The sequence below is a fragment of the Primulina huaijiensis genome, chromosome 10 (genome assembly GCF_012295235.1).
Source record: "Primulina huaijiensis isolate GDHJ02 chromosome 10, ASM1229523v2, whole genome shotgun sequence".
NCBI classification, from domain to species: domain Eukaryota; kingdom Viridiplantae; phylum Streptophyta; class Magnoliopsida; order Lamiales; family Gesneriaceae; genus Primulina; species Primulina huaijiensis.
The window spans coordinates 18137303-18154946 of record NC_133315.1 but is presented as its reverse complement, the minus strand read 5'-3'; the positions used below and the strand labels follow the sequence as shown (position 1 = coordinate 18154946).

At 36.7% G+C, this 17644-nt stretch overlaps 2 protein-coding genes and 1 long non-coding RNA gene across 3 annotated transcripts; 1 reads left to right on the top strand and 2 right to left on the bottom strand.

Annotated features, from left to right (window-relative positions):
* Nucleotides 1-832: 832 nt before the first annotated feature.
* LOC140986186 (2-methylpropanoate--CoA ligase CCL4-like) lies at nucleotides 833-3042 on the top strand. Its single transcript, XM_073454247.1, has one exon. The coding sequence runs from the start codon at nucleotides 912-914 to the stop codon at nucleotides 2811-2813; it is 1902 nt and encodes a 633-aa protein (XP_073310348.1). The 5' UTR covers nucleotides 833-911; the 3' UTR covers nucleotides 2814-3042.
* Nucleotides 3043-5419: 2377 nt separating this feature from the next.
* Nucleotides 5420-6141, bottom strand: LOC140985709 (uncharacterized). The gene is made up of 2 exons (XR_012176825.1): nucleotides 6013-6141; nucleotides 5420-5665 (listed from the first exon to the last, which is right to left on the bottom strand). It is a non-coding gene; the product is annotated as an uncharacterized lncRNA (long non-coding RNA).
* A 6810-nt stretch (nucleotides 6142-12951) lies between these two features.
* On the bottom strand, nucleotides 12952-14866 carry LOC140986374 (2-methylpropanoate--CoA ligase CCL4-like). The gene has a single exon (XM_073454590.1). The coding sequence runs from the start codon at nucleotides 14767-14769 to the stop codon at nucleotides 13105-13107; it is 1665 nt and encodes a 554-aa protein (XP_073310691.1). The 5' UTR covers nucleotides 14770-14866; the 3' UTR covers nucleotides 12952-13104.
* Between the last annotated feature and the right edge of the window lie 2778 nt (nucleotides 14867-17644).

The following is a 17644-nucleotide window of genomic DNA, read 5'->3' as shown; positions in this document are numbered from 1 at the left end:
CAAGGGCAAAAATTTGTGTGAGACGGTCTCACGGGTCGTATTTGTGAGACGAGTCTCTTATTTAGGTCATCCATGAAAAAGTATTACTTTTTATGCTAAGAGTATTACTTTTTATTGTGAATATGGGTAGGGTTGACCCGTCTCACATATTAAGATCCGTGAGACGGTCTCACATGAGATCCACTCTTTCTGAAGAGCAACAATTTGTTTTAATACGACGGGGGTGTGGTCGTGTGGAGTTCTAATGTCTGCAGAAGTCACGGTTTTCCGATGTCCATGCTTTTTCAATGATATGAACCAGACATTAACCGCGAGTAACATTCATCATACTATCATTGTTGATAGAAAAGAATGATTTTAATTATGAAAATTTGTCTCATCTTAATTATAATTATTTTAAACACACATAAGTGAGACTCTATTAATCCAAGATCATTGGGATTTTGGGGTTTCTTCTTTGCCAGTAGGCCAAGAAATCATTGACGAAGACCAACGATTCTGCACATNATATATAGTTTTGATATGTAACACATACACTATGCATACTTACGAAGCACCGATGAGATATCACTCACCTATTGAATGTAATGAAACATAAAAAAATTGTAAATATGATGAAACATAAAAAAATTGTACACCTGATAGATGAGTTTAACATTTTCATTATTCACATAAATGTACACGGATAAATATACACGGTGAATGTAAAACATATCAATATATATATATAGTTTTGATACGTTGCGTGATGCTTGCATTTATTACATGGCACACCGTTGGGGCGGGAGTTGCGGTGTTCTGGTGGGGACTTGCACGAATAAATTTTGGTCAGCTACATTAATCATATATTTTTACAAAGCATATATTCTTCATAATTCAAGAAACAAGATTGCAGCTAGCAAACCAGAATCATGTATCCACTGAAGCAATCTCCTGCAAATTATAATTCTGGGCTTCTTTCGCTACCAGATTTCCAAGAAACACACACCTCACTGTGGAAGAAATCATGGAAACCGAGTTGTCAAAAATATAGCTCCGGGGCTGCAACAAAATGCATCATTCAAACTTCGGAATCCGTACCTCTCTTGAATAACAAATCTGTACCTTTAGTTCAAGAAACTGAACAATTCACAGAAAGCAAGACGAAGCGAAGATCTTGCGCGGCAAATTCAACTCCTCTCAGTCCTGTGGGGTTCTTGGAAAGGGCTGCTGTTGTTTATGGAGACTGCACTTCTGTTGTTTACAAGGAGAAAACTTATACATGGTCTGAAACTCACGCCAGATGTGTGAGATTGGCTTCTTCGATCGTGTCACTAGGCATCAAGAAAGGCGATGTGGTTTCTGTAGTGGCGCCAAATATCCCTGCGATGTGTGAGCTCCATTTTGCGGTTCCTATGTCTGGGGCGATTCTTAATAATTTTAATCTTCGGCTGGATGCAAAAGCGATCTCCAATCTGCTCCAGCACAGCCAGTCTAAGCTTGTATTTGTTGATTATCAAGCTTCTTCTTCAGTCCTGGAAGCAGTTTCTTTGCTTCCTCCGACTCTGCAGCGCCCGGTTTTAGTTCTGATCGCAGAAGATGAAGATGATAGTAAGATCAACGGGAGTGGTGATCATTACCAAATGATTTACGAGAAAATGGTCGAAACTGGTGATCCGGGGTTCAAATGGATTCGTCCAGACAGCGAGTGGGAACCGATTACGTTGAATTACACCTCCGGCACCACCTCTGCTCCGAAAGGAGTGCTGCACAGCCATCGAGGAGCTTTCTTGATTGCAATGGATTCCTTGCTTGATTGGTCTGTTCCGAAGCAGCCGGTGTACCTGTGGACGCTTCCTATGTTCCACGCCAACGGGTGGTCCTACGCCTGGGGAATGGCCGCCGTTGGCGGCGTTAATGTGTGCCTCCGCCGTGTCGATGGACCCTCCATTTGTGAAGCAATACGCAAGCATAGAGTAACGCATATGTGTGGTGCACCGGTGGTTCTTAACATGATAACTAATTACCTCGGCGGGAAACCGCTTGATAGTCCTGTTCAAATCATGACCGCCGGTGCACCACCTCCCGCGACGGTTCTCGGGGTCGCGGAGTCATTGGGTTTCATCGTGAGTCATGGCTATGGGTTAACGGAGACCGGCGGGCTTGTCGTAACATGCGCGTGGAAGCAGGAATGGGACAATCTGTCAGCCCTGGAAAGGGCCCAGCTGAAATCAAGACAAGGAGTGGCAACCATCGGATTCACGGAGGCCGACGTAGTCGCGCCCGAAACCGGAGCTAGTGTGAAAAGGGACGGAACAACAATCGGCGAAATCGTGTTAAAAGGTGGATCCGTCATGCTTGGATATCTCAAAGATCCACAAGGAACTTCGTATTGCATGAAAGATAACGGCTGGTTCTACACCGGAGATGTTGGTGTGATGCACCCTGATGGATACCTAGAAGTGAAAGACAGATCCAAGGATATCATCATCTGCGGCGGCGAGAATCTTAGCAGTGTGGAGGTGGAGGCCGTGCTCTACTCCCACCCGGCGGTGAACGAGGCGGCGGTGGTGGCGCGTCCGGATTCATTCTGGGGAGAAACTCCGTGTGCATTCGTGAGTTTGAAGGAGGATGTGAAAGATAAGCCAACGGAGAAGGATATAAGGGAGTTCTGCAAGGCGAGGATGCCGCTTTATATGGTCCCGAGAATGGTGGTTTTCAGGGCGGAGCTTCCGAAGACTTCGACAGGAAAACTTAAAAAATTTCTGCTCAGAGATATGGCGAAAGATTTGACCCCGAAGACGAATGCAAGCGAATCCGACAATCTCCATTAATGGAGTCGAAGGTGCTCTGCAATAAAAATAAACTATTATGGGAATATTTACTCAAACCTCGAATATATAATCTTATGTTTATCAACTCCCGATGATTATGCTCGAGTAAAATGCAACTCCTCTAGCTTTAATTTATTAATTTAAAAAAATGTGTTGTTTGTTGTGCTTGGAAAAAAAAATGAAGGCAGTTTACCGGAATAAGAAAAATCGCCGTCCGGCCATTCATTTACGTTTTGGGTAGACATGGATTTCTTGCATTTGCTCCAAAGATTTGATTTGAAGCGAAGGAATTGATTTGAGAAAGGATTCAAAAAAGTTGATGTATTTAGTGAGAGCATTTATCTGAGAAACGATTGAAAAATATAATGGTAGATGCATTTCATTTTCCAGTACATTTAACTAAATTCATAAATGTGGAAGTTTATCCAGACAATCAAATCAAATTAACTAAAATATTACACTTGAAATCTATGATTTGGATATCCAAATGTACCATAATAAGCTAATTAAAATTTAGCGTGACATTTCACTCTTGTTTTTCATTACATGAGAACTCAAAGTCGTTATTTTTCATTGTGCATTCGAGGCGCTATTATTATTATTTTGACTTGCTCTAGTTCAGATTTTTATTGACTTTCTTCATTTTTAAGGATATGCCATTTTGTGAATTTGGACAGTTCCCATCGTACATTCTTGCCTGTTACTGGGATGTGTCCAATAACCAGATAATGACCCTACCGCTGTATAAATATCAATCATGAAATGGGCTGAAAGTCCATTTCTCTCGTGGATTCAAACAACAAAAGTTTTCTAGTTTCTTGACCCAAACCCGAAAATTTTGAACAAATTAAACAACCCGATCGACCCAAACTCTAAAGCCTCTACTTAAATCTCAGCCTATCTTAGAGAGAGCAAATTATCAGATATAATCCAACTTCCATCATCTTATATTTATGTAAAAATGCCAAAAAACAAGCGTGATATAATATAGAATAAAAAAGAATAGTCTTGCTATATATGCATAGCTATTATTTTGATTTTCTAGTTAAAAAAGAATTTTATTATTAATAATTTTATCATATTCATTTAACACTTCTTTCCTTACCAATTATTGGAATGAAGTAGACCAATTATTTTCATTATATTTTTATTTAATTCTTATCTTATTCTATTCCAATATATCAATTGTGGTCATAAAGTTTAGAGAGAGACCATTTACGTATTCCAAATTATCGAAATTAGTCTATCAAGAATATGTGAGGACAGTAGCTGTGAAATTTGTAGGTTTGGTTAGTTCAATTAAAACCATACATTGAAGACATATCAATAGCCTTCCAAGGAATATTTCTACAACGCCAAATAAGCACCGAGTTTCATTGTCACATGTGGCAGTAATACACTGAAACGATGACGATTATGATGATAATATAATACCAAAAATATGAAATTAAAATAATGAACAAGAACACAAAGATTTACGTCGTTCACTCAATATAGACTATTATGTTCACCAACCTATTGCAAATATTTATTTGAAGAAATATTATAAGTATACACAAAAAACATTCGATCTCTCACATTCTCAACCCCGAGTATATTCGAAAAAATAATTTCTCTGCCTCGCACAAAAAAACCCCTCAACACTACAAAAAAAACCTTTTCTTTTTGCTCTCTCAATTCGAGATGCTTAGAAAGCTTGGATGAGATAATTGAAATAAGAGATAAGTGCATATATTTGTAGGCCAATTACATTCTGTGAACATGAATTAATTTAATGTGTGAACACATGAAATCTTAGCCATTACCTTTGAATGCATGCATTCCAAGTTAAGTTTCCAACCTAATTTGTTCAACTTTGATTGTCAAAGTCCTTCCAATTCTTTACATTTTTCCATTTGAATACTTGATTTCAATCATGTCTTCACACCACAAATGCAACAGCTTGTATCTCCTTTCTTATACTTGCAGTCCGACTGAAATTGAACACAACTTTAGTTTGTCAATGATTTTCGTTTTCGTGAGCGTATCAGTTGGATTTTTACTTCTAGTTTTCTCAAGCATCAAGATTTTATATTCCAAAACTGATTTTATGAAAGGGAATCGAACTTGTATATGCTTCATTCTAACATGATAAACCAGATTTTTTTAATATATCAATAGTACTTTGATTGTCACAATATAACGTGCTATTCTAAAGATTCTGACCCAATTCGTCTAGAAATGATATCAACTATGCTAGCTTCTGTAACTACAACATACTCAACCTCAGTAGTCGAAAGCACAACTATATTTTGCAGCTTGGACACCCAGATTACTACCATACTACTTAGGGCTGGGATCGGGTAGGGACCCGTCCCGTAACCCCCTAACCCGATCCCCGTCCCGATAAGAATTGGGAATAAAAAAAGATTCCCGATCCCGTACCCGACAAATATCGGGACCCGATTGTTTGGAATCCCGAATGTTCGGGATCGGGTCGGGAAGGGAGACAAAATCCCGATAAATATTTTTTAAAAAATTCATTGAACATCATGACATAGTGTGTAGTATGTACATAAGTATTATAAATTAAAGCATATTTCTAATAAATTATAAATAAACCGAAATATAACAATTTCAGAAGCTTACACAGAAACAACGTTGCAGTAAAATACAACACAATGTTCTCAAAAAATAAAATCTAAGCTAGAAGAAACATAAATCTGAATCGAGAAACTAATTAAAACTCTCTCCAATTATGACAACGAGGTGTTAGTGGCCCTAGTGTACATCTGATGGCGAGAATGAGCTCACAACATACATTCCGATCATACCACTAGATATAGTTTCCTAATTGCCTTCCTCGCTAGCATCTACAAGCAAATACAACATCAAAGCAATTATCACTATGTCTGCAAGATCATTTAACAAAAACACATCCATGAATACACACATCTAGTAAGTTTGCTTTGAGAAAGAGGAAATCACAATGAAACGTCTCATATGACTAACTTAGGATATAAACTAATGAAATCACATGCATCTAAAAGTTGATGAAAGAAAATGACAAAATCAGAATTCAATTAAATAACATATGAGCAAACAACATACACACTTTGAGTCTTTAGCATCAGGTTTTTAAAGTCAAGATGACATCATAACATATCATGCCAATCTAAATATAAAAATGTATCCAAGCAAAAAAAAAATAGATTCTTACCATTTATCCATTATTCTTCCACCACGAGACCTTTGGAGCTTACACTTGAGGGATGCATTACTTTGTTGTGTGCATGATGGTACCTACAAACAATATATATTATATAAACATAATCTAAAAATATAAAATATAAATATATAGGTGATCGATAATTGAAAACAACATTCAACCCGCATATAGGCGATCAATTATAGGTGATCAATTAACAAACAGATATAATTAATCTAAAAACAACATTCAACTCGCATATTTTATGAAAATTTGATTTACCTAGAGCTAAAAAAATTACGCTAAAAGGAGTGGAATGGCGGCAGTCGGCAGATTTAAAGTTGAATGATAAAAAAATTCGCAAATTGATTGGGGTGAAAAAAGAAAGGGATAGGCGAATATTTTGCTATATATATGTGTGTGTCTATGAAAGGTGCTGCCTCTTCTTCTTCGTCGAAGTGTTTTTCATCATTATTTTCTGAAGGTGGAAGTGATGGAAGCAGGAGGATTGGAACTGAAGAACGAGAATGGAGATGGAGAGAAATGAAAATATGAAATTGGATAGGGTCCACAAGCAGGAACCCTTGTACAGAAAATGGGGATTTCCTATTTTTTTAAAATCTAATAAAAATATTATTAATATATTCGGGTCGGGTCGGGAATCCCATCGGGTATATCCTATAATCCCGATCCTTTTCCCGATTCTGAGCAGGTCGGGAAAATTTCGGGTCGGGCCCGGGTCGGAAGTCGGGAAGGGTCGGGAATTTTCTGATTTTTGCCAGCCTTAATACTACTTAATGTGAACATATACCCAGTGATAGTTTTCCTGCCATCAGGATCACCACCTATGTCGGCATCAGCAAAACCTTGTAAAACCAATTTTGATCTCCTGAAGCATAAAGATAAACAAAAGTGCCTTATAATCAATTTAATTGCTTCACAGTGTTGTTTTTTTGGATTGCTCATAAACCTTCTCATAACTCCCACTGCATGTGATATGTCAGGTCTTGTGCTTACAATTGTATACATGAGGCTTCTGACAACAGAAGCATAAGAAAACTTATTCGTATAAGTCTGCTCCTGCTCCGTCGATGGTTATTGTGCTTCGGTTAGTTTAAAATGATTAGCAAAAGAGTACTCACAGTTATAGCTTCATCCATATTAAATCTGTTAATCACATTTTTCACGTACTCTTCTTGAGATAACTTCAAGATTTCATTCGCTCGATCTCTAAAGATCCTCATTCCAACGATTTGTTTTGAAGAGCGCAAATCCTTCATAGCAAATTCTTGTGATAAATCTTTCTTGATTTTATCAATCTCCTCCAGACAAGCTTTGTTATCAACATATTATTTACATATATTAGTATAATGATATAAGAACCATCAAGGTTCTTCACATAATAACAGTGATCAGCCTAACACATCAGGAAACCATTATTACTCATGAATCCATAAAATTTCTTGTATCACTATCTTGGAGCTTGTTTGAGACCGTACAAGCTCTTCTCAAGTTTGCACGTCATTTTTTTATTTGCCTCGTATTTCAAAGCATAGTGGTTGCTTTATATAAATTTCTTCATCTAGGTCGCCATGAAAAACATCGTTTTTATATCTAACTGCTCCAGATATAAATCTTTTTTTGCCACTGATTTGAGTACAGTCCTGATGGTGGTTAACTTAACCACTGGAGAGAAAATCTCAGTGTAATCAATGCCTTACTTTTGTTGAAAATCTTTTACAACAAATCTTGCCTTGTACCGCTTGCTACCATCATGTTCTTCTTTTAACCGGTACACCCACTTGTTATGTAATGCCTTTTGTCTTATGAAAGTTCTATCAACTCCTACGTCTGATTGGATGACAGTAAATCAATCTCATATTCCATGGTTAACTCTCACTTGGTTGAATCATAATTTTGCCTGTCCTCTTCATAGGTCTCTAGTTCACTGTTTTCTGTCAGCAAAATATAGTGAAATGCGGGAGAGTATCTCTCAAGCGGTCTAATTGTTCTCAAAGATCTTTTGAGTTCAATCACCGGAGCTTATGGGTCATCATCACCTTGTGCGGTTGTTTCTTCATCTTCCTGGTTATTGCTTTTCGATTCTTTCAAAGGAATATCTGCCAATGGTTCATCAGTGTTATCGACTTCAGGACATTCATCTCCATCTCACTGGCTTAACTTGTACTTGTAAAATACTTACTCATTGAAGATTAAATTTCTGCTTTGAACGATATTCCGATTTTAGTAATCTCAGAAACGATAACCAAACTCATTATCTTCATAGCCGATAAAGAAACACTTATTTGATTTTGGATCGAGTTTTGTTCTGCTAGCTGAATCAATATGAATATAAGATAAACATCCAAACACTTTCAAGAAAGAAAGATTTACTACTTTGCCGCTCCATACATCTTCGTGTATTCTGCAGTCAAGCGGTACCAAAGTCCTCTGTTGATCAGATATGCTGCAGTGTTAACAACATCACCTCATAATGATTTCGGTAATCCAATGTGCATTCTCATACTCCTAGCACGTTCATTCAGAGTCATATTCATCCTTTTAGCTATACCTTTCTGTTAAGGTGTACTACGAATGATTTTCTACATCTTGATCTCGTTCTGGGCACAATATTTCTTGAACTTTTCATATTCACTGTCATAAATCCAAACTTTCTCGGTTGAATCATCAACAAATGTGACATAATATATCAAGTCTACAAGAAGGTCACAGGAGATGGTCCACATACATCAGAATGAACCATCTCCAACTTTACTTCTTTCGGTTCTCTACAACCTTTTGAAAAACTGGCTTTTTATGTTTTTGAAGGTCTCATATAACATCATATTAATTTTTCAGAAAATAAACTCAAAATTTCTTGGTTGAATCATCAATAAATGTGACATAATAAATTCAGTCGACAAAAATGTCACATGAGATGGTCCACATACATTCGGATGAACCAGCTCCAACTTTGCTACTTTCGGTTCTTTACAATCTTTTGAAAAGCTGAAGTTTTTCTATTTTCCAAATATACATCTTTCACATAGCTTGTGTTCAACGGTATTTAATTCCGATAGTTTCTCGTTTGATACAAGCATATTTATTCTGTTCTCATTCATATGTCCAAGTCTACAATGCCATAGACTTGAATTAGCTCCAGCATCCACATCTACTGATGTATATCTGCAACTGGAAGTCTGGAAGTCATATAAAATGTTCTAGATCTTTTTCATGGAGCAACAATCATGGCTCCTTTGTTCATTTTTCAGGATCCATCACCAAATGTCACATTATGACATTTGTCATCGAGCTGTCCCACTGATATCAGATTACTTGTCAATTTTGCTATATGTATGACTTTGTTGAATTTCCAGACAGGTCCATTTGACATCTTTACATGGACATCACCCATACCACCAACTATTTCCAAATGTTTTCCATCAGCCACGAAAACTTTTACATAATCGTCAGTGTTATCGAATATATCACGATTACAATGGTACGAAATAAAGCTCCTGAGTCCATAACCCAATAATCAACGGGTTTTCTATGGAGAGTAATAGAGTATTATGTACCTCCTCATTAACAAAAATTGCACTATATTTTTTTTTCATTTGCATTATTCTATGTTGATTTGCAGTTCTTTTTTAAGTGACCAGTCTCACCACAACCCGTGTTCTTCATATTCTTTTCAAACGTGTTTTTAAATTTTCCATTTGTTGACTTGGATCAACCACGCCATCGGTTAAAACTGTTTTAGCAACTCCTATCCATGCCTCTATTCTCGAGATTTAGAGCAGATCTCAATACGTTATTTCACGAGAATCCATCACGCGAACCTCTTCAACAAGAATTTGATCTTTAATATAATTGAATTATAGTTTTCTTTTTTCAACAGAGTTGCTAACCGTTGCCTCATTGGTTCCCAAATATTTGGTAAAGACTCCAAAAGAATAAGAGCACAAATCTATCATCAAAATTAATTTCAACTGATGCTAGCAGAAAAACAATAGCGTTGAACTCATTGATGTGTTTAGTCACTGAAGCACTTTATCTCATTTTCAAGTTGAATAATTTTTTTTATGAGATGTACTTTGTTGTTTGTTGATGCCTTCTCATACAGGTCCGTTAAAATGAACATCATTTCTTCTGTGGTTTGTGCTTTGCCACGTAATGTGTCGCGTCTTCGTTAAAGTCAATCGTATTACACCTAACACATGTCGGTCAAAGAGCTCCCATTCATCATCCTCCATATTTTCCGACTTCTTTCATAACAGATGATGCAACTTCTTGCTATACAAATAATCTCTAGTTTGTAACCGCTAAAACGAAAAATTTGTTCTGTCGAACTTGTTGATTCTCGGTCCCAATCCATCATCTCCGACCATTGCTTCTTTAACCTTAGAAACAAATCTCAAAAAATCTTTTTTGAGGTGGAAGATCACACAAAGCTACAACCACAAAGCATACTGAGAATTATAAGAAATTTTACAACAAGACTATGATACTAATTGTTGGGTAATACACTGAGTGATGACGATAATATATTATAGAAAATGAAGAATTAAAACAATCAACAAAAACACAAAGATTTACGTGGTTCACCCAATATGGGTTACGTCCACATAGCTAATGTAAATATTTATTTGAATAATTATTACAAGTGTATACAAAAAAACGTCAATCCCTCACATTCCCAACCCCGAGTATAATTGAGAAAACAATTTCTCTAACTCACATAAGAGAACCTCTCAACACTAAAGAAAAAACCAATTTCTTTTTGCTCTCTGAATTCGGGATGCTTAGAAAGCTTGGATGTGATTATTGAAATGAGTGATGAATGCACCTATTTATATGTAAATTTCATTGTGTGAATATTAATTAATTTAATATGTGAACACGTGAAATTCATTAGCCATTACCTTTAAATGCATGTATTTGGGGATATAAACGAACCAAACCATTTGCGAGCTATTCGAAACTCAACTCGATAAAAATCACGTTTGAGTTTGTTTGTTAATCATATCCAGCCGAGTCGAGCTCGACAATTTAACTAAATCAAGCTCAATCGTAAGGATATTCAGCTCGTGAGCTTGCAAACATGTTCGTTAATAGGCTCGCGAGCCTTAACTCGGCTTGTCTAAGTGGCTCGTAAGCTCAAGCTCGATCTCGACTCGTTTATGTTTTTTTAGTTGTTATGTTAGTTGTTTTGGTTATTTAAGAATGAATTTATACTTTTATATCTGATTTAAAATTAGTTCATATATATTTAGTTTTTAATAAGTTCGAATCAAGCTCAAATTCGAGCTCAGTTTATGTTTTATGGGCTCGAAAACGAGTCGAGGTCAAACCAGACTTGTTAAACAGATAAACGAGCTATTTACATATCAATATTAAACGAGTCAAGCTTAAGCTTGATACTGTTTGGCTAATTGAGTTTTTAGTAATTTGGGTTTGCAAAATAAATGTTTTAGAACATACTTAAATGCTAAATAGTTTGCATTTTTTTAAAAAATATTTTCTTTCAGGGAAATTACTCTTTTATCATTTTTTATGCCAGTTCGATTGCGGTTCAGATCGATTTAGAATCGATCGGTCAAGAAAAAATAAATGCAACTGATGAAACAAACTAAGTATTCAATTTCGATTCTACTATTCTTTTCCAGTCTGGATTCTGGTTTTAATCACAGACTTGACTAACTGTATAAATGAATTGAGCCGGCTCGCAAGTTTTTTAGTTGTCTTACAAGTTTTTCGAGATGACTTCGAGAAAAAAATATTTTGAGAGCGTAACAAAAATAATTTATCATGTTTTCAAGGTTGAAGTAAGNTATATATGTATGTATATTTAATTTTTAACAAGTTCAAATCAAGTTCAAACTTGAGCTCAATTGTATGCTTTACGAGCTCAAAAACGAGCCGAGCTCCAGCCACGCTTGTTAAACACGATAAACGAGCTTTTAACTAACTAAGCTCGAGTCCGATTTGATTAACACGATAAACATGTTTTAAGGAGTCAAGCTCGAGCTTTTCGTGAGTTTAATAATTTCAAAACAAGTCGAACTCGAGCATGATGATAAAAACTCAAATCGAGCTCGAGCTTATATCAATATTAAATGATTTAACCTTAAATATAATTATTTGACTTTATTTGAATCGTTTACATCCATGCCGATGGACTTAATAGGGGTGTCAAAATACAACACAACCCGTAAACCTGACACGACCCAACACGAAAAAAATCAGGTTCGGGTTGGGGTTTTTCGGGTTCGGGTTGGGTGGGTTCGGATTAGTGCCGGGTTAGACTGGTTTCGGATTGGGTCGGGTTGGGTCGCGGGTTGGCTCGATATTTTTTTTTGAAAATATTACCTATATTTTTATATATTGTATGTTTGAACAAAATTTATTGTATATTTATATGTTAAATTTTCATCATATAATATTTATTTTGTATATATTTTTTTATTTTTTTAACAATTGTTTATTTGATTTAGTAAATATACTTTTAATTTTCTACAATTAAACTTTCAAATTTAAACCGGAAATTTTGATATTATGTGTTTAAATTAAAATATTATTATTATTTTTTATTTTTCGATTTTTTTTAAATAAAATAAATAAATTTCGGGTTAGGCGGGTTATACGAGTTCGTGTTCGGGTAGGGGTTTTCGGGTTTCTTCGGGTTCGGGTTGAAAAAAAAATCGTGCATTGACCCGAAACCCGACCCGATTGACACCCCTACATAAGTCAAGTTTTGAACCTAATGTACCTAACTTTGATAGTCAATCTTTCCAATCCTTTACAACATTCAACTATAAATAAATTCTGATCTTACTCATATATCTTATAATGGACGATATGTCACTAACTGGAATTGAAACTGAAAAGATTCGGTTTGATCTTAGATTTTATTATATTATCTTTAAAATCTATAAATTCACAAATAAATGAATTCAAAAAATAGTAATCTTCATTAACATTTATTTTCGATTTGAACAAACCTTAAATATGTGTACTTCAACACTCGTTTGATGACGGATAAATTTTCAAGAAGTTGACTTTGTCCTATACGATTCCGATTCTGCGGACCGAGATGATCCACTAAAGCCTACTCATCTTCGACGCCCCCATCGCCGCCGCCATATTCCTTAGCAAGAATTTCTGTATTTTTCCGGTGGAGGTTTTAGGCAGCTCATCCTTAAAGACCACCGTCTTCGGCACCATGTAGCGCGGCAGTTTCTCCCGGCAAAAAGCTATGACGTCGCTCTCCGTCGGCTTTTGTTTGATGCCCTCCTTCAAGCTGACGAACGCACACGGCGTCTCACCCCAGAACTCGTCCGGCCGTGCCACCACCGCCGCTTCGTTCACCGCCGGGTGCGTGTACAAGATGGACTCTACCTCTACGCTGCTCAGATTTTCTCCACCGCTTATGATTACGTCCTTTGATCGGTCTTTGACTTCCAAGTACCCGTCTGGGTGCATCACGCCAACATCGCCGGTGAAGAACCAGCCGTTTTTCATGGATTTCGAAGTGCTTTCGGGATCTTTAAGGTATCCCAGCATTATGCATCCACCTCTCAACACAATTTCTCCGAGAGTTTTTCCATCTCGAGCCACGCTCTTTCCTGATTCCGGATCGATTACATCCACCTCCGCCATTCCTACGGTTCTCACTCCCTGTCTAGCCTTCAGCCGGGCTCGCTCTGCCGCTGGAAATTTGTTCCAGTTCTGCTTCCACGAGCAGCAAACGACCAGCCCTCCGGTCTCCGTCAGGCCGTATCCATGAGATACAACAAAGCCGAGTGATTCTGTTTTAAAAAGCACTGCCGCAGGAGGAGGCGCGCCGGCGGTCAGAATATGAACAGGCCTTTCCAGTGGCTTTCCATCTGGAACATTCGACAGCATGTTGAGCACCACCGGAGCGCCGCACATGTGGGACACCTTGTGTTGGCGTATGTTGGCGTAGATAACGGAAGCGTCGAATTTCCGAAGGCAGATGTTGATTCCACCGACTGCAGCCATGCCCCAGGTGTAGCTCCACCCGTTGGCATGAAACATTGGCAGAGTCCACATGTAAACAGGCTCTTTCGGAACGGACCACTCAAGCAATGAATCCAGAGCAATAATGAATGCTCCCCGATGACTGTGGACTACCCCTTTCGGCGAAGAGGTTGTTCCAGACGTGTAATTCAAAGTCAATGGATCATATTCAGATTTTGGAAGAACCCAATTGAAATCCGAACTACCCATCGACACCATCTGTTCATAACTACCATGAAAATCCCCTTTCTCCGCCGGATATTCCGACTCTCCTTCCATGATACTCACAAGCAAAGGACGCCGAAAACCACTGGGGAACAGAGACAACGCTTCGAGAACCAACGACACCGATTGATGATCGACGAAAACAAGCTTTGGTTGAGCATGGAGGAAAAGGACAGAGACCGTACGTGAATCAAGACGCAGGTTGATGGTGTTGAGCACCGCACCGGCCATGGGTACGGCGAAATGAAGCTCATACATGGCCGGGATGTTCGGAGCCAGCACAGACACCACTTCCCCTGGGACAATACCTAAAGAACAAATCGAGGACGCCATTTTCAAGCATCTGCGGTAAGTTTGAGACCATGTGTAGGAGATGGAATCGTAAACGATTGAAGGGCAATCAGCATAAACTGTGGCGGCTCTCTCAAGGAAGCCAATCGGCGTCAGGGGGCTGGAATTCGCAGTGCTGGGCTTCAGCTGATCCATGAATCTCTGGTTCATGTGCGTTGAAACTGGAGATTATGGTAGAGATCAGAGTTTATCGAGATTCGTCTTGTTATTATAGTTGTAAAGTTTTCATACATCATTCTTATATTAAAAATATTTTTTCAGGATCGAGTTTATCCATCTCATCGTATAAATTCAAGATTTAATCAGTCTATCAAATAATTAAAATCAAATTTAAACCAAATGATAAGATTGGGATGTATACAGAAAAAAAATTCCATATAAAAACAAATTATTTTACAATTTATGAAATAATATAAGTGATAGATATTTAAAGTACATATAAATAATTTTGAAGGGAGTGTGTTTCACATTTAGTAAGATAATAATATAATAAAATATTGTTTTTTTCCCAGAATATACATAAAAATACAAAGACTACATGGACAATAAGTCACGGTGTTGCAATCAGCAAAAAAATAAAAAGGTGTTTTTCTAGGAAAATACCCCAAACTTTGTGGCAGGCAAGTTCAGTCGACCAATCACAATCTTGCCACGTGTTGTTACGATTAAATTCGTGTTTATAATTTAGAGTGGGTATAAGACCGTCTTACTCATTTTAATCTATGAGACGGATCAACTTTACTCATATTCACAATAAAAAGTAATACTCTTAGCATAAAAATTAATATTTTTTCATAGATGACCCAAATTACCTTCTCACACAAGTTTTTGCCTATAATTTATATATATTTAATTTGGGTTTTTAATTTAAATATCTACCCTTCCTTATTTTGAATGTTAAAGTCAATATAAACACTTATTGATCAATTTTGTGACACAATTAATCTCCGTAAAAAAAAATATTATTTTTTATATCAAATATATTAATTTTTATCATATTCTTGATCAGGTTGACCCAACTGTTATGTTAAGAAAGATAACACGTGATAATTACATTGATTGCTCGGTGTGATTCTTCCTAAAACACTCATACATAAATATCGACCTTCAATTTTTTTCCCAATTTTCTAAAAAAATTTATTTCAAGTAATTAATAATACACATATTATTTTTTCATATTTTAAAATTTAAAAAAAAAACATATGTTATTTATACATTTATTTTTTATATTTTTGTGAGGAAAAAGGAAAATTTTCAATAAAGAAAAAGTTATACCAATACGATACACTATATATAAAAAAAAAATAATATTTCACATCAAATTTGTAAACATATCATCTCAAAAGCAAGAATCTCCAAACATATATGAAATGTTCATTTAAACAGGACAAAAATGTCAGGCTTAGATGTAACGTAAGCAAGGACATCAAGTTGGGGGCAATAACCCACTACAAATTTTTCGGCACNTTTTTTTTTTTTTTTTTGAAAATATCGAACAAAGTAATTTTGATTCGAAAAATATTTGAATATACACAAATTTGATAATTTATTATACAAATCAAATATTTTACGAGTAAGTTCAAAAAACTCACACATATATTCAATTTACGTAAGGTCATAATTGTTATAGTAGATGTCCTACAAGTCAACTGTTGGCTTAAGAATTTATTAACTCGATTGTAATAAATAATCTTTATTTTAATATACTTTAACTTTTTATGGTTTCATTTTGCTTTATTTGTTTACCAATACAATCAGCATAAATAAAGTCCTTGATTATACTTTAATACAAATGAATCGTAATTTGATCTTGAAACTCATATGTAAGCAATGTATATTCTAAATTCGTTCCTAGTCAATTCAGCCGCCTAAAAATAAGGATAAAGGCCACTTGAGGTTGAGACTAGCATCTGTGATGTTGTGTATCGTATTTCATGGTAAGGACATGGAGATATCCAATCATACAGATGAGTAATCATACGAAGATTGTATCGAACAACCCTCTCTCGGACTTTCCAAGTGGTTATCATTCATCGATAGGAAAAGTATGTGGTTGTGATTGTACATGATTAGTCCTTACGACCCGGGACAACAATGAGGTTCTACATACTAGGATTGTACTTTGACTTGTTTATCGACTCCGCGAGGGTCACAAGATGGCGAGATTGGGTGCAATTGCAAATGTGTAGGAGCCAGTGCATTGTAGTCAGAAATTCACCGCTCACCTACGGACGTGGATATCCTATGTGATCTATCGAAATAATAGTGCATGAAATCTCTGGCCAGAGTGTGAGATGTACATTAAGGAAGGAGTTCCCTAGTTGTGCATGTGATGACACTATGAATATTTCATGATTATATCACGTACACTACAACAAAAATGACTTTCCGCAGCGCATCATCAACAGCGTGCATTAAAAGCACGCTGCGAATAGTACTTTTAACGGCGTGCTTCAATATGTGCGCTGTTAATATTGTTGCACTTGACAGAAATAACGGCGTGCAGTAAAAGGACGCTGCGGAAAGTAATATCCGCAGCGTGCATTTATGTATGCTGTAAATATTATATACTTTCCGCCGCGTGTTTTTAATGCCTGCCGTTAATAACATATATATTACCGGCGCGCATTAAAAGCACGCTGCGGAAAGTCATACGATATACTATCCGCAGCGTGCAATAATGTGCGGTGTTAATACGCTATGCAGTCACGGCGTGCAGTAAAAGCACGCCGTTGAAATGGGTGAATTTTTACATTAGCGACGATTTATTAAACCGTCGCTAATGTAACGTTGCGACGGTTTTAAAAACCGTCGCTAAATTTAGAGACGGTATAAAATAACCCGTCGCCGATTTTAAATCGGCGACGGTTTAATAAATAACCGTCGCTTATTAGCGACACTTATTATTGAACTGTCGCTAATAGTTGTAAATCGGCGACGGTTATGTTTAAACCGTCGCTACTAGCGACGGTTTAATTTAAAATTGTCGCAAATTGTCTATAAATATCCGATTTCCGTTCCACTT

Bases quoted from the DNA above. Each gene is read 5' to 3' on its own strand.
- LOC140986186 (XM_073454247.1), top strand. From the start codon at position 912: ATGTATCCACTGAAGCAATCTCCTGCAAATTATAATTCTGGGCTTCTT.
- LOC140986374 (XM_073454590.1), bottom strand. From the start codon at position 14,769: ATGAACCAGAGATTCATGGATCAGCTGAAGCCCAGCACTGCGAATTCC.